This window comes from Acomys minous (assembly GCF_964271855.1).
Source record: "Acomys minous genome assembly, chromosome: 16".
Taxonomy (NCBI): domain Eukaryota; kingdom Metazoa; phylum Chordata; class Mammalia; order Rodentia; family Muridae; genus Acomys; species Acomys minous.
The window spans coordinates 59,487,608-59,514,583 of record NC_140498.1 but is presented as its reverse complement, the minus strand read 5'-3'; the positions used below and the strand labels follow the sequence as shown (position 1 = coordinate 59,514,583).

Here is a 26,976-nt window from a genome sequence, read left to right as displayed (position 1 = left end):
CAGGTACAGAATGCAAAGTCATTGTGTGTGTTGTGTTCGCCTGTTTTGGGCTCATATATGTAGCTCCTCCCAGAGTCTGTCCACGTGGTTTTCAGCTGGCCACAATCAAGCTCCTGCAGGAGGGGGTTCATCTTCTAGTGGATTAACATCGCCTGTTCTCTCTCAAGTCTGTGCTTTATCCCACTCTCAGGATCGTAACAAAACACAGGTTTATCTCTCTGTCAATGGGGTTTCTCTTCATTTTATGTATTTGGAGGTGACTGTGACACGCAAATGAATACCTTAATAGCATTGCTCTCCAGTGTGAATTCTTTCATGTCTTTGAAGATGACTGTACTCTGGAAAGCCTTTCCCATGTTGCTTACATCCGTACGGTTTCTCTCCAGGGTGTGTTCTTTCATGTCTTTGGAGACTATAGTGTTCTAAACATGCTTTACTGCATTGATTACATTTTTAAGGTTTCTCTCCAGTGTGAATTTTGGCATGCCTTTGAAGATCACTGTGATGTACAAAGGCTTTACCACAGTGATGACAACTGTAGGGTTTCTCTCCGGTGTGTGTTCTTTCATGTATTTGAAGAAGAGACTTATAAGCAAAGGCTTTACCACAGTCGTTACACTCATAGGGCTTCTCTCCAGTATGTACTCTTTTATGTACTTGTAGAGTACCAAGTCGTGAAAAGGCTTTACAGCACTGATTACATCCATAGGGCTTCTCCCCAGTATGTACTCTTTTATGTACTTGTAGATGACTGAGTTGTGAAAAGGCTTTACCACACTGATTACATCCATAGGGCTTCTCCCCAGTATGTGTTCTTTTATGTATTTGAAGAAGACCATTATATGCAAAGGCCTTACCACAGTGCTTACATTCATGGGGTTTCTCTTCAGTAGGTGCTCTTTTATGTATCTGGAGATGACTGTGACAGGCAAAGGCTTCACCATGTTGAATACCTTCATAGGGTTTCTCTCCAGTGTGAATTCTTTCATGCCTTTGAAGATGACTGTCACGTGCAAAGGCTTTCCCACATTGCTTACATTCATAGGGTTTCTCTCCAGTATGTGTTCTTTTATGTGTTTGGAGATGACTGTGTTGTGCAAAGGCTTTACCACACTGGTTACATTCATATGGTTTCTCTCCAGTATGTGTCCTTTTATGTACCTGGAGACCACCGTGATATGCAAAGGCTTTACCACATTGGTTACATTCATAGGGTTTCTCTCCAGTGTGTGTTCTTTCATGTCTTTGAAGACTAGACAGTTGCGAAAATCCTTTATCACATTGAGTACATTTGTAAGGTTTCTCTCTAGTATGAATTCTGTCATGAATTTGAAGACGACTGGGATGTGCAAAGGCTTTACCACAGTGATTACATTTGTGGGGTTTCTCTCTAGTATGTATTCTTTCATGTCTTTGGAGACGACTGTGTTGTGAAAAGGCTTTATCACATTGAGGACATTTATAGGGTTTCTCTCCACTATGTGTACTTTTATATATTTGGAGACTACTGTGATGTGCAAAGACTTCACCATATTGAATAACATCATAAGGTTTCTCTTCATTATGACTTTTTTCGTACCTGCAAAGATAATTGGCACATGTGAAAGGTTTACCACATTCATTCCACTGAGGAACATTTTTATCTGTATGAATTAATTTTACAAATGACTCTAGATGTAAAGAGGAATCAGATCTTAAGGTTTCATCACTTTGTTTACATCCATGGTGTTCACCTTTGTTATGGATTGTTTTGCATCCTTGAAGATGCCTGTGATGGTAAGAGCATTTACTACATCATTTTTCTATATGAGTTTTTACAGCTATTTAAAGAGAATTGAAGGAGCTCAGAGCTTTGCTACACTGATTGCATTCATAAATATTCCTATAGTGTGAGTGATATTACATTTGCAAAGTAAACCAGGAAAAACAGAAGGATTTCCGCATTCCTAGTACTCATAGGGATTTTCTGCAGTGTGAGTTTGTGGATGTAGTCCCAATGAAGTTGGAAAACCAATTAATTGTAAACTTGTATCCCACTAAGAAAGTCTACACAAAGTGGGGACTGCTACATATATTCTACTTATTCTGGGAACAGAGAGGTATGTTGCTTCTTCCAATATGCTTGACTCACATGGCGTGTATCAATTGTGATGTATGCTATACCCATTACAGGAAGAATAACAAATGAGAGATTTCCACATTGTGTTGACATTTGGGCTCTTTGTTCCTTATAAAAATGTGAGATAGCGATTAAGGTTCCTCCACAACAACTTTCTTGACTCTCATCAACTGGCCCTCTCACTAAACTCAGCAACATTACTACAAAGATATGAGTAACACGCTTTACTATAGACTGTTTGCTTATTAGAAGGCTTTGGAGTAGTATGAGGCTAAACAGACTGGCAGTTCTACAGCACAACTCTAATGGAGCTATGATTGAAAGAGTGTATCTGTTAAGGCATTGTTTCCTTGTCTTCTTTCTTAGAGGAACGCCTTTCAAACACAAATCAGATACTTGACATCAAGGTACACGGTTTTGTGAGAATTTAGTAATCGTCAATACACTTAAAGTAGTGGTTTTTTTTGCACTGCTGCTTTTCTTGAAAACTTCCAGGACACATTAAAATTTCCTTAGAGGCATATTTGTATCAGCTCGCACATGAAAATTACCTTCCACGTCTCCTAGGACTTTGACAATGTTCTTCAATATTATGGTCTTCCCAATTGTAGCCTAAAATATAATACCAGAAAATACATGATGTATTATTGGAAATGAGGCAAAATTTCAGCTCCTTTCTTCAGTGAACCTCAGAACCAGGCCTCATTTACTCTCCTCATTTTTCCTCGTGCTCCATTGGAACTACAGAAGAGCATCAAGAACCAAGAAGCAGTTTTCTCCCTTATTTTAAAACCTAAAGGAAAATTCAGTCTTACCTACAGCAGTGAGGTTCCTGTAGGTCTCCAGCATCACCTCTGTGTAGAGACTCTTCTGGGAAGGATCCAGCAAAGCCCACTCTTCCCGAGTGAAGTTTACACGCACATCTTCATCGTTCACGGCACTCTAAAATGTCCCACACATGTGTTCAACAGACAGCAGATAACTAACAATACTGTACATATATACTTCACCAATAATATAATCATATAATTCTGGTGCTTCCCACATTTATTCCTTGAAATTATAAAGTTCCTTGAAGTTATAAAGTAATCACCAATCATTTCAAAAGGAAACTGAATAATGAGGTTCACTGATGTCATTTGTTTTGTTTTGTTTTGTTTTGTTTTTTGAGACAGGGTTTCTCTGTGTAGCCTTGGCTGTCCTGGACTCACTTTTAGACCAGGCTGGCCTCGAATTCACAGCGATCCACGTGCCTCTGCCTCCCGAGTGCTGGGATTAAAGGCGTGCGCCACCACGCCCGGCGTCGATGTCATTTCTTCAGCCTTTGAATAGGATATAGCCTTGCAAGAGAAATGCGAATTAGCAGCCATAAAGAAAGAAAGACAAGCAGATAGACAGTACTGAGCAAACATCAGAGAAAATGTATCAACAATTACTATCTACAAAAAGTTACGGACAAGCTGCGTGCATTGGCTCATGCCTTTAATCCCAGCACTTAGGAGGCAGAGGCAGGTGTATGTCGTTCAGTCTGATGCAATCGTGGACTATGGAACCAGGTCCAGGACAGTCAGAGGTACATATTAAGACCCTGACTCTCCAGAGCAAATCGATCAATGAGGAAGAGGTTACAGGCAGTACAGATGAGACTTGATGGGCTAAGTTCAGATGTTAGGGGAGCAGGGCTCCCCCCTCTGAGGACCGAGGGAGGGAAGGAGATGAGTGAGGGAAGAGCTACACAAGTTAATTGATAGTTGATCAAATCATGGTTATATCGATTACTAGTCTACTTTTATCACAAGAATATACATTTTAGGTGCAACAGATAGATATGATTCTATAGGAAGATAAGGTAAAATATTTAGATAAGGTCTTCAAAAACCTCAGAGACACAGAATATGACATTTAAAAATGTTTTTATTGCCAGCTGTGGAAGCACACGCCTTTAATCCCCGCATTTGGGAGGCAGAAGCAGGAGGATCACTGTGCGTTCGAGGCCAGCCTGGTCTACAGAGTGAGTTTAGGACAGCCAAGGATACACAGAGAAAGCTTGTCTCAAAAAAAAAATGTTTTACTTAGCCGGGCATGGTGGCGCACGCCTTTAATCCCAGCACTCGGGAGGCAGAGGCAGGCAGATGCCTGTGAGTTCGAGGCCAGCCTGGTCTACAAAGCGAGTCCAGGACAGCCAAGGCTATACAGAGAGACCCTGTCTTGAAAAACCAAAAAAAAAAAAAAAGTTTACTTTAAAGATTCTTTGACAATGAGAATAAAACAGGTTAACTCCTAACAACATCCAGCCTGCCTCAAAGAAAATGATGACCATCAGCAAACCTCCTTATGGAGATGGCTTCAAATGTGGCAAACGAGCCACTGGGGAAAACATTCTCCTTTCTAACACAGACAGAATTCTGCCTTAAAAAAAGGTAAGCTTGGATGCAGGCAGAGTCGACAGCCAAACTCTGCCAAGACAGAGTAAGCAAGTCCTCAATAGTTCCTTTTCACAAATATGCCTGTCAGATATACTGGACTAGAAGGCTGAAGAAGACGCTCCAATGTTATAGAGAGTTTTGGGTGACTGTTTAGGAAGCAAACTGTCTCTGTCGTTTTCTCATTTGGAAAGCTACTAACCTACACTCCTGGCATACTCAGGCAATCAAGGGTTATTCCTTCTAAAGTCTCTGATGGGGTTGAAGACCAGGTAGCTTAGTTTTACAATGAAGTTTAGTTGTTTAGGGGTTAAGATGTCTAGATAGATATTTTAAGTTGAGAATGACAAGATGTGATCGAGATTGACTTACATTCATTATTTTTTTTTTTTTTTTTGGTTTTTCGAGAAAGGGTTTCTCTGTGTAGCCTTGTCTGTCCTGGACTTACTTTGTAGGCCAGGCTGGCATGAACTCACAGCGATCCGCCTGCCTCTGCCTCCCGAGTACTGGGATTAAAGGCGTGCGCCACCAGTTCGGCTTACATTCATTATTTTAGATGAACCAAGATAAGAAAGATGTTTTCTTCCAGGCTGTCAAATACAAATAGCCAAAACACTACGAATGTAACATTTCTATAATTCCTGATTATGTCATGGTTCTTCTTGTTATGCATAGTTTATTGTTTATATGTGTAATATAACTGCATATGTAAAAAAATAAAAAATGTTTAATTTAAAAAAGAAAAACTGCGACATTAATAAGATCTACTGAAAGGGAATGTATATTTAAACAGACACAAATGGACACATGACAACGTAGGGCAGGAGAAACGGTTCAGCAAGGAAGAGCTCCTGCTGCTCTTGAAAGTAACTGGGCTCAATTGCCAGGTCTTACGTAGGGACTCGCAACTATCCATTATTCCAAGATCAAGAGTTCTGACGCCATCTTCTGACTACTGGGAAGACCAGGCGCTCATGAGGGGCATCTTCATGCGTTACAGGCAAATACTCATATTTAAGCTGGGCGTGGTAGCACATGCCTTTAATCCCAGCACTTGGGAGGCAGAGGCAGGTGGATCGCTGTGAGTTCGAGGCCAGCCTGGTCTATAAAGTGAGTCTAGGACAGCCAAGGCTACACAGAGAGACCCTGTCTCAGAAAAAAAAAAAAGAAACTCATATTCATTATATTCATTCAAAAAATTCAAAATAAATATAACAGGTTACACACTGGCAATCTAATCACTCAGTGGACTCAGGCAGGGTTAATGTCATGAATGCATGCCATCCTGAGAAATAGAATGTAATCTCTGATAAATTTCAAAATTCAAGATGTGAGTGAAGCTCAGGACAGCAGCAAAGGCTTGACATGTACAAAAACCTACGTTCCAGGCGCATCAGCCCGTAATATAAAAATACAAAGACAGTCATGTTGGCCCACATCTAACCACAGCACTCTGGAACCAGAGCCAGGCGATCTCGAACTTCCAGGCACTTCTTGGCTTGCACACCTACTCTGAGGACAACCAGGGCTACACAGAGGAACTTTGTCTTCAAAAACAAAAAACAAAATCAACAAAATTAAAAATATTGCTGCAATTACCCCAACATATCGAGTGAGGGACTGCGGGGTGAAGAACACTCAAGACAGCAGGTCATGCTTTCTAAGAGAATGCCGTTTAAATGAGGAGGGGCCAAGGCCTTTTATGCAGTACAGAGGCAGGTGGAAAAATACAAGACGATGTAGGTAGAAAGTCCCCAGCACAAGACCAAGGTAACCAGGGTGCAAAACAGGAACTGTGGTCAGCTCAACGAGGCACAATGTTCACAACAGGAAGCTGCCAGGACAGAATAACAATTGCATACAGGCCAGGGCGTGGCCCCAGGGGGCCCAAGCCTAACAGTTCCCAGCAAATATGAAAACATCAGGCTAGAAATAGCTTAGCACCGGATAGCAATTGCTTCTATTGTATCTTTTGTGGTTCAGGGTTAGAGTCTATAATGGTGAAGGCATAACAGCATGAGAAGGAAGCTGACTGTTCCTCAGATTCCATGCCCAATTGAAAAAAAAAAGAAATCTAGAAAGGCTCTTCCTACAAAAGTTACCCAAAGAAAGCCACAAAGAAAGACAAGTGTTCAAAGACATCATCCTCTCTGGGAGCTTTCCGAGTGAACCAACTACATTCACAATAGGCTCATGGTCATCTCATGATGAAAATGCATTTAACGTCAGTGACCCTAATAGTGTGCAACAGCCCCAACCCTGTTCAAATGTCCAAAGTCTCTCCTGACACTCAAGATAATCTGTTCGCCGCATCTTGATAAATCAGAAAACAAGTTATATCTTTCCAACATACAATGACCCAGAACAACCCTTTCCATTCTAATAGAGTGATGGGGACATAGTGAGGGAAGACTGGACCAAGGCAAGGAAACAAGCGGGGGAAACACCAAATCCTCTAGCTCTGTCTCAGACACACGGGGCTACAATTTCAAAGGGCTTATGGCCCTATCCCTGCAACTTCTCAGACATCTCTCAGTTTGGTTATTTCTACTCCCTACATGCATCTCTCCATGGCAGGTGTCTCCTAGTTTAGGTATCTCAATATCTTGTGGTCTCACAGTGCAACTGTGGCTTCACCCTCAAGCTTCGGTGCAATGAACACTCAGTCTCCTCACTGGGGCTCTGACTCTGCCCAACACAGATGGCTGGAGCAGTGCTGAGCTGAAACCACAGAGGAAGAATCCATGACCGCCAATATTGCATCTTTCCATTTTCCAGAACACAATGTAGGTGATCCTGTCAAGTTTGGCTTCTAAATAGGGAAGGACCACGCCGCACTTGAAGCACGGTCCCAGCAGGTTTTACATGAAGTTCCTTCCTGGCACTAGCAATCACATTGCACACTCCTTCCATGAAGTCAAAGCTTTGCAGGAGGGAGTGTTAGCCTTAGGGCCCCCTCTTAGGGCCTCTAATCCAAAGCCAGGGCCTTCTTCTTCTTTTTTTTTTTCCAGAGCCTTCTTCTTAATGGTGATAATCTTCCTGGTGATTCTTCTCTCTTTGCAGCACTTGACTGCCATTTGAAATTGCATAGTGCTGTTTGCTGTTTTGCTTTGCAACCCAGACTTTGCATTTATTTCTGCCCTGCTTGTTGCTTAGTTTCACTGTAGTCCTGAATGACTCACTAGGAATCACCACCCAAAGACTCAGTTTCCATGTAACAAATCAGCTCACTAGTTTTTAATTCTGCGTAACACAATTTTTCAGGGCTTGAGGAAAATAAGAAGGATAGAGGCCAAAATGTCACACAAATGACTTGTATTTGTCATTTCCCATAGAGGTTATTTTCCACTGAAATCCTATTGCCTCGATTTCCTCTGTTTGCATTGCTCTCAACGCTCCTAACCTCCAGGGTCTTTAAGAAGAGCCAATTAAGCTGTTTTCAGGTTTGTAAATATTTTGCCATCCAAAGTCCTGATATTTTCCATACTACTCCAAACAAAACATTCCCTGGTTCTGTCCAGAAGCAAAATCACCTTTTGCATCCTATTGGTTGTTACAGTAACTTACTTCTCTGCTGCCATGATTAAATCCTCTAACCAAATGTATCTTAGGTAATTAATGGGTTTTTTGGTTGGCTGTGTCATCACAGTCCATCATGTTGGGAGCTTAGGCCTGAAACTCAAGATAGAAAATGAAGGCATAAAAGCATGGACAAAGATTGTGTCCAGTCTCGCTTGCTTGGTCACTGTCTCACACTTGGCTGGTCCTCTTTTCCAGTCCAGGTTCACTGGCTTCAAGATAGGAGAAGAGCCTTCCCACATCAACCATCATCATCTCCCTCACAGACACAGCAACCAGCCAACTGAAGCGCCCTCAGATGACTGTAGACTCTGAAACAACCCAATTATGATACAGACAATAATATATGAAGACATTTTTTAAACCCCAAACCAATGTGTTAAACATATCAACCACTTAAGTAGAAAAAACTCAAACTTTGATGATTGCAACAACTGGAAAACACGCACTAGCCAAGAAACGAGGGGAGGCAAGCCATTAGGATAGGGAGGGAAACTTAAACTGTTTCTCCACAGAAAGTCCTCAAGGCAACAGAAACTCAAGGAACTCATAACATAATATAGTATATTTTCAGACGACAAAAATAGGGGGTCTATCATTTTTGAGATAAACAAAAAGATAAATATATTATATTTAATAAAATTACACAACATTGATGGTACCACTGATAAAAGGAAATACAAAGATGTCCTTTAAACAAGAACTATAGAATTGTAGTCAAAATCAAAATCAAATAAATTACTTACCAGCACTTACTCTGTGCACTCTGGTTCTCTCATTTGCCAATAATAGAAAAGGGATTGGGGGTGGAGTGCTATTTACTTTAGAGAGACTCACTTAAAGCAAACAAATGTTTTAACATTGGAGAAGATAATTCTGACTACTAAAATTACCTTATTCTGTTACAATAAAGAAAAGGGGCCGGGCGTGGTGGCGCACACCTGTAATCCCAGCACTCGGGAGGCAGAGACGGACGGATCGCTCTGAGTTCGAGGCCAGCCTGGTCTACCAAGTGACTCCAGGACAGCCAAGGCTAACACAGAGAGACCTTGTCTCGGAAAAAAACAAAAAAACAAAAAAACAAAAGAAAAGGGTAACTGTTAGGATCACTTAGAAACCATTTTTTCCTATGATTGTTGATTGGCTATAAGTTCAAATGTTTGAAACAACCAATCGTGTGTGGCCGCGCCAAAACTTCCCACTCCCCCCGACCCTTGCCCATATAAACCCCTAACCCATGGGCTTCTGGGTTGACCCCTCTGTCTCCTGCGTGAGACACGTGTCGACCCGGAGCTCCGCCAATAAACTGCCTCATGTGTTTACAGCAAGACGGTCGTTTATGTGTCTTTGGGTGCACGCCATCCCGAGGCTTGAGTGAGGGTCTCCCTTCGGGGGTCTTTCAAAAAGAGACCTTCCATCTGGACACCGGTTCCCACTCTGCCCCGGGAAAGAACCACCACACCAGCTCCCGCCGCTCGGCCTCTTTCTCCTCCCCGCTGTGGGCAGTGACGCTGCACTCACCATGTCGCAGCTTCTGGGCTTCCCAGAGCTCAGATCACAGAACCCAGCAGAAGAGCTCAGTCCACATCACACTGAAGCGTGCTTAGTTATAGAGCTCAGCCTGCCTCACCGCACCCGGAAGAACACGCCTCCTCCGACCGGCGAGTCCGCCTAGAGGCCCTGATTGGCCAGAGAGTTTTGAGCGACATGAACTCCTCCCTTAGGATTAGAGCGCAGAGGCTCCAGGTCCGACCTTTTCCGGTTATGTACAGATTTGCATTTCAGTAGCCCTCGTGACTGTCCTCCTAGAGTTTACCAGTCTCTTTCCCCGCACATCCTGAGGGAGGACAGGCCACTCCCGCTCCGGCCACTCACCCGCTTGCTCCTCCCCTTTGCGTGCAGTGACCCTGTGATCACAGCCTCAGGATTTCTGAGCTTCTCTGAGCTCCCCTCACAACACTCACTAGGAATTTCCCCCTCTACCTCCTGCCTAGCTTGCTTGCAAAGCCCATTACTAACTTGCAGTGGAGTTATTAACCTGTCCCACACGTTGGAAGGGTGCCCAGAATAGTAACAATTAAAGAAAGATTTTAGGAAACAAAAGGGTTTTGTTTTGTTGTGTAGTGTTTTGTTTTGTTTTTGTGGCTTCCTGCTGGCTTCAGGTAAACCGCAGCCATTTTCACCAGGTAGGTATGAGACAAGCCTTGGAGAAAACAGTTAATATCTTCCTCAGTCGGAAGGTGGAAAAAACAAAGCAAAAACGAAAAATGGCTGTGTTAGTAAAGTAAATGATGCTTTGAACAATTTGTTCAAATTTGAAAACTTGTTTCTGGTTTTACCTTTCTTTGGGGTTGCTTATGGAACCATTTGCAGCTGGAGTCTTTCTGGAGGTAGTGCTTTACCAGAGAGGACTTTGTGTACCTAGAGCCTCTCCATTTCCTGTTTTATGTGTCCATTTTCTTAGGGTTGGCAGGTTTCCTTCTCTTGCTGCCCCTCTTTACAGTAGAAAAAGGTTTTTTTGTTTGTTTGTTTGCTTGCTTTTCTGAATCAGCTTGCTGGCCAGACTTCTTATTTTTAATATTTTTAGGTGATGGGCTGGAGTGGATGTAAACATGTTTCTGTTTTGATTCCAAGTGTGAGGTGTGAATTGGCTTTTTTCGGTTTGGGCTTTGCTTCCTTTTTTTCTTTTCTTTTTTTTTTTTTTTTGAGACAGGGTTTCCTCTGTGTAGCCTTTGCCGTCCTGGACTCACTTTGTGGACCAGGCTGGCCTCGAACTCACAGCGATCCGCCTGCCTCTGCCTCCCCAGTGCTGGGATTAAAGGCATGCACCACCACGTGTGGCTGGCTTTGCTTCTTATTGTTTGGCTCCTAGAGAGAACCGCTCCAGAGAAAGCTTTGAGGTTCAGGCCGCTGCTGCTCCAGGTTCCAGCTGCTGCCCTGGGTTCCGGCTGTGGCAGTTGCAGTCACCTCTGCTGAATTGCTGGTTTGCTGTTTAATGGGTCTGCTGGAATCCTAAGGAGGGTTGAATTGATCCAAGGCACTGAGTCTAAAAAGGTCTACTTCTCCTGTTCCCATTAACCTCTGTTCTCTCCCATCTAGGGTAGGTGGGTTGGAAGGGAGGTGTAAGCATTAAAGAACCCCAAATAAAGTAGGTTTGAAAAAGTTCAAAGCCCGCAGTGGACATTGAAGTTAGGTGCTTGTACATATCAAGTATTTGCTTTTGTCCTGACCATCACTACATCTCAGCTTTCCAACTTTGGCAGAGGGCATCATTTCTTCTACCAGAATAGCCTGTGTTCATGACATTCAGCTTGTCTGATTCTCCTGCTGTATTGGACTACAGGTGTTTAAGCTTCACACCATCATTATGTATCCTTTTAATTTTGTAAAAAAAAATTAACAATTTTGCCCAAGTGTGGGATGGGGGAGAGACTTGTGAAAGAATGGGTGATGTTTATCCACTTAGAAGTCGAACCACTTAGTGGGGAAGGAGGGCCTTGGTTTTTGCCAGCTGAAAAACAGCATAGTATATATATGAGCTCCAAACAGGATACAGAGGTTTTTTGGGTCTTGGTACTGTTTGCCTGTTCATTGTTCCCCTTCAAGATGCGCCAAGAGAGGACCACTCCAAAGAATGCTTCAAGGCTCCAGGCTCTGGCTCCTGTTGCAGGTTCCAGCAGCAACTTTGGTGGAATTGCGGGTCTGCTGAAATCTTGCACACTACTCCAGGGAAATTGCTCCCAGGAACTGAATTCAATAATGTCTACTTCTCCTGCTCCCCTAAATCTCTGTTCTCTCCCATCTAGGGTAGGTGGGCTGGCAGGGAGTATAAGCATTTAAAGAACCCCAAATAAAGTAGGAATGGAAAAGTTGCAGCCTACAATATTGTTAAAATATATTGACAAAACAGTATACATTGGGAGTACATCTTCTATCCATGGATTTGCACTCAGGAGGTTGACTCATGAGACTCAAGACTAATTACTGACTAATTACTGATATCCAAGCCAAGCTTGATTGTCCAAGCCCACCTCTCTGTTTTAATGACAATGTCATGCTGTTTTTATTATTATCGCTCTGTAGAACAGTTTGAAATCAGGGTTAGTGATACTTCAGAAGTTCTCTTATTGTACAGGATTTATTTGTGGCTAATTTTGCATCCAGTCACTTGGTTGAAAGGGTTTATCCGATGTAGGGGTTCTTTGGTAGAATTTTGGGGTCCCTTATGTATACGAACATATCATCTACAAACATCAATACTAGGACTTCTTCCTTTCCAATCTGTATCCTCTTGATATCTCTTTGTTGTGTTGTTGCTCTATCTAGAACTTCAATTACTATCTTGTACCAAATAAGAGAGGGGGGCAACCTTGTCTTGTCCCTGCTTTTAGTGGAATGTCTTTAAGTTTCTCTCCATTTATTTTGATGTTGGATGGTGACTTGCTGTATATTGACTTTATTGTGTTTAGGTATGTACCTTGTATCCCTGATCTCTATAAGACTTGTATCATGAAGGAGTGTTGGATTTATCAAAGGCTTTTCAGCATCTAATGAGCTGATCATGGGTGGGCTTTTTTTTCTTTCAGTTTGTTTATGTGGTGGGTTACATGGATGGATCTTCCTTTGTTGAACCATCCTTGCATCCCTGCAATGAAGCCTACTTGATCATGGTGGGTAATGGTTTTTGTGTTTGTGGATTCAGTTTTTGAATATTTTGTTGAGTATCTTTGCTTCAGTTCATAAGGAAAATTGGCTTGAAATACTCTTTCTTTGTTGAGTCATTGTGTGTTTAGGTATCAGAGTGACTGTGGCCTTAGAAAATGAGTTTCACAATGTTCCACCTGTTTCTATTTTGTGGAATAGTTTGAGGAGTATTGGTATTAGCTCTTCTTTGAGAGTCTGGTAGAATTCTGAATTAAAACTCTCTGGACATGGGCTTCTTTTTGGTTGGGAGTGTTTTAATGACTGCTTCTATTCCCTTAGGGGTTACAGGTCTATTTAAATAGTTTACATGATACTATGAATGATATTCTGCTATGCTACAGACTGAAGCCTAGCATAACTGTCAAAGAACACCACAAGAAGACTTACAGAGGAAACTAACCTGGGCCCATAGGGGCTCACAGAAACTGAACCATCAACCAAAAGCATGCATAAGCTGGACCTAGATCCCCTCCATATATGTAGCTTATGTGCAGCTTGGTTATCCTGTGGATCCTGTAACAGTTGGAATCAGGGGAGAGGTGGCTGTCTCTGACTCTGTTACCTGCCTTTGGATTCCTTTCTCCTAGCTGGGCTGCCTTGCCTCGCCTCACTGCAAGAGGATGTTCTTAGTTCTGCTGTGACTTGAGGTGAATGGGTTAGTACCACTTGGGGGGCCTCACCTTCTAGAAGAAGAGGAAGAGGAAGAAGAAGAAGGAGAAGAAGAAGAAGAAGAAGAAGAAGAAGAAGAAGAAGAAGAAGAAGAAGAAGAAGAAGAGGATGGGACTGGCAGATGAGTGAGAAAGCTGGCATCAGACTGAAAAGTGATTAAATAAATATATTAAAAATGGAATGATCTCAAAAATGTTTACTTGACTTGATTTAACTTTGGTAAGTGGTATCTACCAAGGAAATCATCCATTACCTTTAGATTTTATAATTTTGTGGAGTACAGGCTTCTGAAGTAAGACCTAATGATACTTTGGATTTCTTCAGTGTCTATTATATATCCCCTTTTTCATTTCTGATTTTGTTTATTTGGATACTGTCTCTCTGCCTTTTAGCTAGTTTAGCAAAGGGTTTCTCTACCTTGTTATTTTTTTCAAAGAACGAGCTCTTGGTATTATTGATTCTTTGATTTGTTTTGTTTCTAATTTACTGATTTCAGCCTAGAGTTTGACTACTTCCTATTGTTTCCTTCTCCTGGCAGTGTTTGTTTCTTTTTGTTCTAGATATTTCTGGTGTGCTTTTAAATTGCTAATCTGAGGTGTCTATAATTTCTTTATGAAGGCACTTGGTGCTATGAACTTGCCTCTTAGAACCGTGTTCAAGCTGGGCATGGTGGCACACGCCTTTAATCCCAGCACTCAGGAGGCAGGGGCAGGCAGATCTCTAGGCCAGCCTGATCTACAAAATGAGTCCAGGACAGCCAAGGCTAACACAGAGAGACCCTCTCTCTCAAAAAAAAAACAAAAAACAAAAACAACAAACAAACAAACAAACAAAAACCAAAAAAAAACAAAAAAAAAAGAAAAGAAAAAGAACCATGTTTATTGTGTTCCATAAATTTGGGTATGCTGTGCCTTCATTTTCATTTGAATTCTAGAAAATCTTTAATTTCTTTCTCTATTTCTTCCCTGACCCAGGGGTCACCAAGTAAAAAGCTGCTCAGTTTCTATGAGTTTGTGGGCTGGCTTCCTGTTGTTGCTGAAGTACAGATTTAATTCGTCTGATAAGACACAAGGAGTTATTTCAATTTTCTGGGTAGATATTTGGTAGGTCCATTTGATTCATAACCTTTGTTAGTTTCCTTATTTCTGTTTAGTTACTCAATGATATGTTCATTGGTTGAGTGTGGTGTTGAGGTCTCCTACTATTAATGTGTGTGGTCAGGTGTGTGATTTAACCTTTAGTAATGTTTCTTTTATGAATGTGGGTGCCATTGCATTTGGTGCATAGATGGTCAGAGTTAAGATGTCATCCTTGTAGATTTTTTCTTTGATGAATATGAAGTCTCCTTCCCTAACTCTTTTGATTTTGGTTGAAATTCTATTTTATTAGATCTTAGAGTGGCTACTCCAGCTTGCTTCTTGGTCCATTTGCTTGTAGGAGAGCTGGACCTTGGTGGTGCCAAATTGTCTGAGGTCTTGTTGATTGTGTTCTTAAGCTGGCCTTTAGGCATCTGGTTATCCCTGGTGTTGGCTGCATGTTCCTGGTGCAGAACTCCTCGGGGATGCAGTCAAGAGCCTTGGAGCAGACATCTGAGGACAGGATGTAGTGCACCTCTGCTGGCTGTGCCTTGGGTGGAGGTGCAGGTGAGGGCAGACAGGGTAGAATGAAAATTTTAATGACCTGTAAACATTGGAGAATAAGAAGAAATAAGAGAGTAGAACAATAATGATATGTTTAGACAAAATCAAATTTCAAAGACGAAATCAATAATTGACTTTAAAAAGAGATAAATATATTTGAAAATAAAGATAGATATAGTGACTCTGAACAGAGCAGACCACTGCATGGCAAAGGAAATAGCATTAATAGCATGCTGTTTGTTCTTGACCCTACATGCAGTGTTAGCTGTTGGCACCTGTAACCCGACACACACAGTTACAGGTAATGGCCTGTGTCTCAACCCTCACAGCTGACTTTAACAGTGAAAGTGGATCGTACATATCTGCCAAGGACAGTCCCCTAATTGGAAATCCAATATTGATTCGATCAGCTAACATCCTCAAATTGTCCACCTATATAAATCTGGTCTGTCTTCATTTACCTGACATGAATTGACACAAGCTGGGAAATTACAAAATCACTTATCCTACCATAATCAGGTCCCTTTTCATAATGGTGACTCCAGCAGCTGTTTGCCTGTCTTATTTCTCCCTGTGACGTACACAATAAGCTAGTGCTTCTAGGGCTGGAGAGGTGGCTCAGTGGTTAAGAGCGCTGCCTGCTCTTCCAGAGGTCCTGAGTTCAATTCCCAGCAACCACATGGTGCTCACAACCATCTAGAATGTAACCAGATGCCCTCTTCTGCAGATAAAGCACTCATATGCAATAAATAAAATAAATAAATCTTCAAAAAAAAAAAAGCTAGTGCTTCTATTCTGGTGTGGAGGCCGAAGCCGTGCTCCACATGCAAATCCTTTTTCCTGTTACTGCAGCTGATTGTTGGACCATATGACTCAACGAGTAATTTTAAAGCTGAGTGGTGGTACAGCCCTATACGAATGTAGTTAGTTTAATCAAGGTCACAGTAACATCACTGAGCTCGGTAGAAACAGATTGGGATCAAGGCCTACTGATTCAACATAGGAAAGCTTGTTTCAGAAACATTTGTTTTTCTAAAATGCCGGAGATGAAGCTGTTCTAGAATGAATCTCTCTTTCCGGGGAAAATCACTCCCACATACCTAAGAGGTTAATAAAGAAAAATCTCAAAAAAAAAAAAATAGCCCGGAGTGGTGGCGCATGGGAGGCAGAGGCAGGCGGAGCGCTGTGAGTTCGAGGCCAGCCTGGTCTACAAAGTGAGTCCAGGATGGCTAATGCTACACAGAGAAACCCTGTCTCGAAAAACCAAAAAAAAAAAGAAAGAAAGAAAAATCTCCTTAATGATAGCATCTATTCAGCTCTGGCTAACAATCAGAGGATTCGGGCTAAAACAGACTTTGCATTCCACATACCCTCAAGTTTATTTTAGGTTGAGCTCCCAGGTTATACGTTGAATAACTTAAATAGGGACGGAAGACTGCAAGTCCAGCCCCTAAGGCAGATGGATATTTATAGAGCAAATCTAATTTCTAGAGTATATACTATGGTCTAGAAGACAAATGGAAAACATTCATTAATGCCACAATTCTCACATACAAAGGTCAGAAGACGCAAGCCAATAAAGCATTAAGGAAAAGTCACCCATCAGCGCTGTGGCTCCAATTCTTTGATGAGGAGCTAGAAAATGGCTGGTTTTGCCTCTGAGAAGACTGGCTCACAGGAAGGTTACAGCTGCTCCCATGCAGGACCATAAGAGGCTCATTTTTTTTCAAAAGGAGATTTATTTATTTGTTTGTTTGTTTATTACATATACAGTGCTCCTCTTGCATGTACACCTGCTCACCAGAAGAGGGCGGCAGATCTCATTAGAGATGGCTGTGAGCCACCATGTGGTTGTTGGGAATTGAACTCAGGCCCTCTGGAAGAGCAGACCGTGCTCTTAACCACTAAAGCCATCTCTCCAGCCCCAAGAGGTTCATTTTAAATAGCCCTGGCGGCTGTCTGTCTCTGGGCTATGGCATCACTAAAGAGGATTCCATTTTTTCCCTTTGATTTTTTAATTTTTTATTAATTTATTCTTGTTACATCTCAAAGGTTAGCCCATCCCTTGTATCCTCCCATTCTTGCCTCCCTCCCATTTTCCCCTTATTCCCCTCCCCTATGACTGTTCCTGAGGGGGATTTCCTCCCCTCTGTATATGCTCATAGGGTATCAAGTCTCTTCGTGGTAACCTGCTAGAGGATTCCATTTTTTTAAGCTTCATTTTTCTTTGATGTATCTGGGCAATTTGCAAGCATGTGTCTGTATACAGTACCTTCACAGGCCAGGAGGGACTATCATTTCCCTTGTGACTGAAGCTCCTAAAAGGGATTAGCTAGCAGGTGCTCTCTGAAATGGAACCTGTGTCTTCTGTAACACCACCCAGGGCTCTTAACTGCTATGCTATCCTTCCAGCTACCTTTTGATTTAATATTTATTTGCACACATTTTAATTAAAAACATATTACATCACTTGCCCCTTTCCTTCTCTTTTCTCGATTTCTTCCCCAAATTCTTTACTTTCAATCTCTTCTTTTTTGTATTTGTAAGATGTATAAAACTTGCTGATTTGATATCTATTGGTTGTGCGTCTAGTTCTGGGGGTGAACGCTTTGCATTAGATGTAATTAGGGAGCTCATCCTTGCCTGAGGCTAATTATCCCTCTTTCATGACCAGCAAGAGTCTGACCCTGAAGTGACCTAGGCTGCCTTGGACAGGAAGCATTAGAAAACATGTGTGGTAAGTACCTCAGCTATCACTTACTGGTGTCATGGCCCTGGAGTCCTGGAGCTGCAGAGAAGATGATGCCCACTGGCCTGAACCAATCACAGCCCCCCTTGCTTCTGTGGGACTCCTACCACACCACTGGCCACTCTCACCCTGGGTGACTCTGAAATCCTGAAATTGCTGCCTCTACTCTCTAAGCACTGTGCCTACAGGCCTGCGCTACCACGCCTGGCTTAGGGGGCCTCAGCTTCGTTTAGTGACTGATTACAATGCTGGGATGAGTAAGATGCGCGTTTAAACTTAACTATATTGGAGATCCACTTATCTCTGTGAGCCTGGGTTTCACCATCTGTAGAATACAGACAGAACTCGGCCCTTGACCTTTGATGAGTTAGAACAGACTCAATGATTAAAAAACCAATATTGCTCATCTTTGGAAGACATGGAGTGTAAGGCAAGAGGGCTCCATTTAATGGGAGCCTTCTTCTGTTACTGGAATTAGGAGCACAGCCTGTGTCCTGGCTGCTCTAAGAAGCCAGGCTCGGCCACTCATCCTTACTAAGGAACTAACGAAAAAAACTGAGTTATGCAGCTGTGTCATGCCTGCCTAGAGTGCAGGATACTCTGCAAGGCGTCAGCGGCTCAGACTATAAACCCATTCAGACCAGTCAGTCTTCATGCCTGCAAGTTCCTTTTCTCTCCTTACAGTAGGCAGAACCTCAAGCAGGGGTACGCCTAACATGATGTGTCCTTGAGGGCTCTCTTGGTGCCTATTGACCACATGTGAAGTAAACTCAGTCTTCTGGATGTGGCCAAGTGGGCAACCACTTTTGAAATATGTGTATTGTCAGTTTTTCTCCTGATCATTCTTAATTTTTTTTTAATTTATTTTTATTTTTCATTTTTTGGTTTTTTGGGACAAGGTTACTCTGGGTAGCCTTGGCTGTCATAGACTCACTTAGTAGACCAGGCCTGCCTCGAACTCACAGAGATCTGCCTGCCTCTGCCTCCCTAGAGCTGGGATTCAAGGTGTGAGCCACCACATGCAGCTCTCCTGATCTTTTTTTTTTTTTTTTTTTTTTTTTGGTACTTTTTCCTAATATTGTGGGCTGGAAAACTTCTTTCAGCACCAAGTCTAAGTTAGTTTCTGATACTATCAGGGCTGAAGTAAAGATGAACTAGCTTTGAGTCCCAGCACCCAAAGGACAGCTCACAACACTCTAACTCTGACCATAGGGGATCAGCCACTGTCTTCTGGCTTCCACTGATAACTGACATGCACTTGGTGTACAGTGGCAAAGCTTATGCACCTAAGTTAAATAATTTTTAACTTAAAAATAGCATGCATATGTGTGAAGAAAACCTTTTTTACAATATGGAATCACACATGTGAGTTTCTGTCCTCCATTTGCATATCTGGTGACCTAGGAGGCCAGAAAAATGCATCAGATGTCCTGTACCTAGAAATATAAGTAGTTCTGAGCCACCTGATGTGGGTAGGAGGAACCAAACTTGGGTACCCACGAGGAGTACTGACTCCTCTTCCCACAGGTGTCCTTGTGATGCAGAGGATGAAGATGCTCCCTTACTCCTCTGTCTCCTATCATTTTAAGGCGATGAGGTCCCTGCTAGATGGGTTGGTTTTTGGATTCAAAGGATGGAATCCATTGCAAGTGACAAAAATAGAGCAACCAAAAATTGAGTTTTCACCTGGGTATATTTTTTTTTTTGACAAGCAGTATAAATTTTTATACATACATTTTGAGGCGGGGGCGGGGGGTGCGGGGGGGTCATGGTTACACTTCCCACGGAATACACTGAAGGACGTCAGTGCGCAAGCAAGCACACACAGTACAGGTACAGAATGCAAAGTCATTGTATTGTGTTGTGTTCGCCTGATTTGGGCTCAGATATGTAGCTCCTCCCAGAGTCTGTCCATGTGGTTTTCAGCTGGCCACAATCAAGCTCCTGCAGGAGGGGGTTCATCTTCTAGTGAATTAACATCGCCTGTTCTCTCTCAAGTCTGTCCTTTATCCCACTCTCAGGATCGTAACAAAACACAGGTTTATCTCTCTGTCAATGGGGTTTCTCTTCATTTTATGTATTTGGAGGTGACTGTGACACGCAAATGAATACCTTAATAGGGTTGCTCCCCAGTGTGAATTCTTTCATTCCTTTGAAGATGACTGTACTCTGGAAAGCCTTTCCCACATTGCTTACATCCGTAGGGTTTCTCTCCAGGGTGTGTTCTTTCATGTCTTTGGAGACTATAGTGTTCTAAACATGCTTTACTGCATTGATTACATTTTTAAGGTTTCTCTCCAGTGTGAATTTTGTCATGCCTTTGAAGATCACTGTGATGTACAAAGGCTTTACCACAGTGATGACAACTGTAGGGTTTCTCTCCGGTGTGTGTTCTTTCATGTATTTGAAGAAGAGACTTATAAGCAAAGGCTTTACCACAGTCGTTACACTCATAGGGCGTCTCTCCAGTATGTACTCTTTTATGTACTTGTAGAGTACCAAGTTGTGAAAAGGCTTTACAGCACTGATTACATCCATAGGGCTTCTCCCCAGTATGTGTTCTTTTATGTACTTGTAGATGACTGAGTTGTGAAAAGGCTTTACCACACTGATTACATCCATAGGGCTTCTCCCCAGTATGTGTTCTTTCATGTATTTGAAGAAGACCATTATATGCAAAGGCTTTACCACAGTGCTTACATTCATGGGGTTTCTCTTCAGTAGGTGCTCTTTTATGTATCTAGAGATGACTGTGACAGGCAAAGGCTTCACCATGTTGAATACCTTCATAGGGTTTCTCTCCAGTGTGAATTCTTTCATGCCGTTGAAGATGACTGTCACGTGCAAAGGCTTTCCCACATTGCTTACATTCATAGGGTTTCTCTCCAGTATGTGTTCTTTTATGTCTTTGGAGATGACTGTGTTGTGCAAAGGCTTTACCACACTGGTTACATTCATATGGTTTCTCTCCAGTATGTGTCCTTTTATGTACCTGGAGACCACCGTGATGTGCAAAGGCTTTACCACACTGGTTACATTCATATGGTTTCTCTCCAGTATGTATCCTTTTATGTACCTGGAGACCACCGTGTTGTGCAAAGGCTTTACTACATTGGTTACATTCATAGGGTTTCTCTCCAGTGTGTGTTCTTTCATGTCTTTGAAGACTAGACAATTCCGAAAATCCTTTATCGCATTGAGTACATTTGTAAGGTTTCTCTCTAGTATGAATTCTGTCATGAATTTGAAGACGACTGGGATGTGCAAAGGCTTTACCACAGTGATTACATTTGTGGGGTTTCTCTCTAGTATGTATTCTTTCATGTCTTTGGAGACGACTGTGTTGTGAAAAGGCTTTATCACATTGAGGACATTTATAGGGTTTCTCTCCACTATGTGTTCTTTTATATATTTGGAGACTACTGTGATGTGCAAAGGCTTCACCATATTGAATAACTTCATAAGGTTTCTCTTCATTATGACTTTTTTCGTACCTGCAAAGATAATTGGCACATGTGAAAGGTTTACCACATTCATTCCACTGAGGAACATTTTTATCTGTATGAATTAATTTTACAAATGACTCTAGATGTAAAGAGGAATCAGATCTTAAGGTTTCATCACTTTGTTTACATCCATGGTGTTCTCCTTTGTTATGGATTGTTTTGCATCCTTGAAGATGCCTGTGATGGTAAGAGCATTTACTACATCATTTTTCTATATGAGTTTTTACAGCTATTTAAAGGGAACTGAAGGAGCTCAGAGCTTTACTACACTGATTGCATTCATAAATATTCCTATAGTGTGAGTGATAACACATTTGCAAAGTAAACAAGGAAAAATAGAAGAATTTCCGCATTCCTAGTACTCATAGGGATTTTCTGCAGTGTGAGTTTGTGGATGTAGTCCCAATGAAGTTGGAAAACCAATTAATTGTAAACTTGTATCCCACTAAGAAAGTCTGCACAAAGTGGGGCTGCTACATTTATTCTACATATTCTGGGAACAGAGAGGTATGTTGCTTCTTCCAATATGCTTGACTCACATGGCGTGTATCAATTGTGACGTATGCTATACCCATTACAGGAAGAATAACAAATGAGAGATTTCCACATTGTGTTGACATTTGGGCTCTTTGTTCCTTATAAAAATGTGAGATAGCGATTAAGGTTCCTCCACAACAACTTTCTTGACTGTCATCAACTGGCCCTCTCACTAAACTCAGCAACATTACTACAAAGATATGAGTAACACGCTTTACTATAGACTGTTTGCGTCTTAGAAGGCTTTGGAGTAGTATGAGGCTAAACAGACTGGCAGTTCTACAGCACAGCTCTAATGGAGCTATGATTGAAAGAGTGTATCTGTTAAGGCATTGTTTCCTTGTCTTCTTTCTTAGAGGAACGCCTTTCAAACACAAATCAGATACTTGACATCAAGGTACACAGTTTTCTGAGAATTTAGTAATCGTCAATACACTTAAAGTAGTGGTTTTTTTTTTTTTTTTTTTTGCACTGCTGCTTTTCTTGAAAACTTCCAGGACACATTAAAATTTCCTCAGAGGCATATTTGTATCAGCTCGCACATGAAAATTACCTTCCACGTCCCCTAGGACTTTGACAATGTTCTTCAATATTAGGGTCTTCCCAATTGTAGCCTAAAATATAATACCAGAAAACACATGATGTGTGATTGGAAATGAGGCAACATTTCAGCTCCTTTCTTCAGTGAACCTCAGAACCAGGCCTCATTTACTCTCCTCACTCTTCCTCGTTCTCAACTGAAACTACAGAAGAGCATCAAGAACCAAGAAGCTGTTTTCTCCCTTATTTTAAACCCTAAAGGAAAATTCAGTCTTACCTACAGCAGTGAGGTTCCTGCAGGTCTCCAGCATCACCTCTATGTAGAGACTCTTCTGGGAAGGATCCAGCAAAGCCCACTCTTCCCGAGTGAAGTTCACACGCACATCTTCATAGTTCATGGCACTCTAAAATGTCCCACACATGTGTTCAACAGACAGCAGATAACTAACAATACTGTACATATATACTTCATCAATAATATAATCATATAATTCTGGTGCTTCGCACACTTATTCCTTGAAATTATAAAGTTCCTTGAAGTTATAAAGTAATCACCAATCATTTCAGAAGGAAACTGAATAATGAGGTTCACCGATGTCATTTGTTTTGTTTTGTTTTGTTTTGTTTTTTGAGACAGGGTTTCTCTGTGTAGCCTTGGCTGTCCTGGACTCACTTTTAGACCAGGCTGGCCTCGAACTCACAGCGATCCACCTGCCTCTGCCTCCCGAGTGCTGGGATTAAAGGCGTGCGCCACCACGCCCGGCTTCGATGTCATTTCTTCAGCCTTTGAATAGGATATAGCCTTGCAAGAGAAATGCCAATTAATAGCCATAAAGAAAAAAAGACAAGCAGATAGACAGTACTGAGCAAACATCAGAGAAAATGTATCAACAATTACTATCTACAAAAAGTTATGGACAAGCTGCGTGCATTGGCTCATGCCTTTAATCCCAGCACTTAGCAGGCAGAGGCAGGTGTATGTCGTTCAGTCTGATGCAATCGTGGACTATGGAACCAGGTCCAGGACAGTCAGAGGTACATATTAAGACCCTGACTCTCCAGAGCAAGTCGATCAAAGAGGAAGAGGTTACAGGCAGTACAGATGAGACTTGATGGGCTGAGTTCAGATGTTAGGGGAGCAGGGCTCCCCCCTCTGAGGACCAAGGGAGGGAAGGGGATGAGTGAGGGAAGAGCTATACAAGTTAATTGATAGTTGATCAAATCATGGTTATATCGATTACTAGTCTACTTTTATCACAAGAATATACATCTTAGGTGCAACAGATAGATATGATTCTATAGAAAGATAAGGTAAAATATTTAGATAAGGTCTTCAAAAACCTCAGAGACACAGAATATGACATTTAAAAATGTTTTTATTGCCGGGTATGGTAGGACATACCTTTAATCCCAGCATTTGAGAGGCAGAGGCAGGAGGATCACTGTGCGTTCGAGGCCAGCCTGGTCTACAGAGTGAGTTTAGGACAGCCAAGGATACACAAAGAAAGCTTGTCTCAAAAAAAAAAATGTTTTACTTAGCCGGGCATGGTGGCGCACGCCTTTAATCCCAGCACTCGGGAGGCAGAGGCAGGCAGATGCCTGTGAGTTCGAGGCCAGCCTGGTCTACAAAGCGAGTCCAGGACAGCCAAGGCTATACAGAGAGACCCTGTCTTGAAAAACCAAAAAAAAAAAAAAAAGTTTTACTTTAAAGATTCTTTGACAATGAGAATAAAACAGGTTAACTCCTAACAACATCCAGCCTGCCTCAAAGACAATGATGACCATCAGCAAACCTCCTTATGGAGATGGCTTCAAATGTGGCAAACGAGCCACTGGGGAAAACGTTCTCCTTTCTGACACAGACAGAATTCTGCCTTAAAAAAAGGTAAGCTTGGATGCAGGCAGAGTCGACAGCCAAACTCTGCCAAGACAGAGTAAGCAAGTCCTCAATACTTCCTTTTCACAAATATGCCTGTCAGATATACTGGACTAGAAGGCTGAAGAAGACGCTCCAATGTTATAGAGAGTTTTGGGTGACTGTTTAGGAAGCAAACTGTCTCTCTCATCTTCTCATTTGGAAAGCTACTAACCTACACTCCTGGCATACTCAGGCAATCAAGGGTTATTCCTTCTAAAGTCTCTGATGGGGTTGAAGACCAGGTAGCTTAGTTTTACAATGAAGTTTAGTTATTTAGGGATTAAGATGTCTAGATAGATATTTTAAGTTGAGAATGACAAGATGTGATGGAGATTGACTTACATTCATTATTTTATTTTATTTTTTATTTTTTGGTTTTTCGAGACAGGGTTTCTCTGTGTAGCCTTGTCTGTCCTGGACTTACTTTGTAGACCAGGCTGGCACGAACTCACAGCGATCCGCCTGCCTCTGCCTCCCGAGTGCTGGGATTAAAGGCGTGCGCCACCAGCCCGGCCTACATTCATTATTTTAGATGTTCGATTAGATTTAGAGTTCGAGGCCAGCCTGGTCTACCAAGTGACTCCAGGACAGCCAAGGCTAACACAGAAAGACCTTGTCTCGGAAAAAAACAAATAAAAAAAAAAAAACAAAACAAAAGAAAAGGGTAACTGTTAGGATCATTTAGAAACCATTTTTTCCTATGATTGTTGATTGGCTATAAGTTCAAATGTTTGAAACAACCAATCGTGTGTGGCCGCGCCAAAACTTCCCACTCCCCCCGACCCTTGCCCATATAAACCCCTAACCCATGGGCTTCTGGGTCGACCCCTCTGTCTCCTGCGTGAGACACGTGTCGACCCGGAGCTCCGCCAATAAACTGCCTCATGTGTTTACAGCAAGACGGTCGTTTATGTGTCTTTGGGTGCGCGCCATCCCGAGGATTGAGTGAGGGTCTCCCTTCGGGGGTCTTTCAAAAAGAGACCTTCCATCTGGACACCGGTTCCCACTCTGCCCCGGGAAAGAACCACCACACCAGCTTCCGCCGCTAGGCCTCTTTCTCCTCCCCGCTGTGGGCAGTGACGCTGCACTCACCATGTCGCAGCTTCTGGGCTTCCCAGAGCTCAGATCACAGAACGCAGCAGAAGAGCTCAGTCCACATCACACTGAAGCGTGCTTAGTTATAGAGCTCAGCCAGCCTCACCGCACCCGGAAGAACATGCCTCCTCCGACCGGCAAGTCCGCCTAGAGGCCCTGACTGGTCAGTGCGTTTTGAGCGACATGAACTCCTCCCTTAGGATTAGAGCGCAGAGGCTCCAGGTCCGACCTTTTCCGGTTATGTACAGATTTGCATTTCAGTAGCCCTCGTGACTGTCCTCCTAGAGTTTACCAGTCTCTTCCCCCCCCCCCCCCCCCGCACATCCTGAGGGAGGACAGGCCACTCCCACTCCGGACCCTCAGCCGCTTGCCCCTCCCCTTTGCGTGCAGTGACCCTGTGTTCACAGCCTCAGGATTTCTGAACTTATCTGAGCTCCCCTCACAACACTCACTAGGAATTTCCCCCTCTACCTCCTGCCTAGCTTGCTTGCAAAGCTCATTACTAACTTTCAGTGCAGTTATCAGTCTGTCCCACACGTTGGAAGGGTGCCCAGAATAGTAACAATTAAAGAAAGATTTTAGGAAACAAAAGGGTTTTGTTTTGTTGTGTAGTGTTTTGTTTTGTTTTTGTGGCTTCCTGCTGGCTTCAGGTAAACCGCAGCCATTTTCACCTGATAGGTGTGAGACAAGCCTTGGAGAAAACAGTTAATGTCTTCCTCAGTTGGAAGGTGAAAAAACAAAGAAAAACAACAACAACAAAAATGGCTGTGTTAGTAAAGTAAATGATGCTTTGAACAATTTGTTCAAATTTGAACACTTGTTTCTGGTTTGTACCTTTCTTTGGGGTTGCTTATGGAACCATTTGCAGCTGGAGTCTTTACGGAGGTCGTGCTTTACCGGAGAGGACTTTGTGTACCTAGAACCTCCCCACTTCCTCTTTTATGTGTCCACTTTCTTATGGTTGGCGAGTTTCCTTCTCTTGCTGCCCCCCTTTACAGTAGAAAAAGGTTTTTTTGTTTGTTTGCTTGCTTGCTTGCTTTTCTAAATCAGCTTGCTGGCCAGACTTATTTTTTATGTGTCTAGCTGATGGGCTGTAGTGGATGTAAACATGTTTTTGTTTTGATTCCAAGTGTGGGGTATGAATTGGCTTGTTTGACTCCTAGAGAGAACCGCTCCAGAGAAAGCTTTGAGGTTCAGGCTGCTGCTCCAGGTTCCAGCTGCTGCTCTGGGTTCCGGCTGCGGCGGTTGCAGTCACCTCTGCTGAATTGCTGGTTTGCTGTTTAATGGGTCTGCTGGAATCCTAAGGAGAGTGGAAATGATCCAAGGCACTGAGTCTAAAAAGGTCTACTTCTCCTGTTCCCATTAACCTCTTTTCTCTCCCATCTAGGGTAGGTGGGTTGGAAGGGAGGTGTAAGCATTAAAGAACCCCAAATAAAGTAGGTTTGAAAAAGTTCAAAGCCTGAAATGGACATTGAAGTTAGGTGCTTGTACATATCA

General features: G+C 42.4%; 2 protein-coding genes across 3 annotated transcripts in view; both read right to left on the bottom strand.

The window, feature by feature from the left end:
- Positions 1 to 693: 693 nt before the first annotated feature.
- LOC311587161 (uncharacterized protein) lies at positions 694 to 25,581 on the bottom strand (the record flags this gene model as incomplete). The annotated part of the gene is made up of 4 exons (XM_084763659.1): positions 25,477 to 25,581; positions 22,744 to 22,870; positions 2,671 to 2,731; positions 694 to 1,579 (listed from the first exon to the last, which is right to left on the bottom strand). Coding segments are annotated over exons 1-4 (1,077 nt in total), but the record flags the coding sequence as incomplete, so codon positions are not given.
- The window catches only part of LOC311586011 (uncharacterized protein), a 40,814-nt gene continuing 33,395 nt past the window's right edge, over positions 19,558 to 26,976 (bottom strand). For both annotated transcript variants that reach the window (XM_084761805.1, XM_084761804.1), the window contains one exon: positions 19,558 to 21,377. In XM_084761805.1, the coding sequence (XP_084617931.1) occupies positions 20,137 to 21,360 (1,224 nt within the window). In that variant the 5' untranslated portion in view covers positions 21,361 to 21,377 and the 3' untranslated portion in view covers positions 19,558 to 20,136. The remainder of the gene's footprint in view (positions 21,378 to 26,976) is intronic.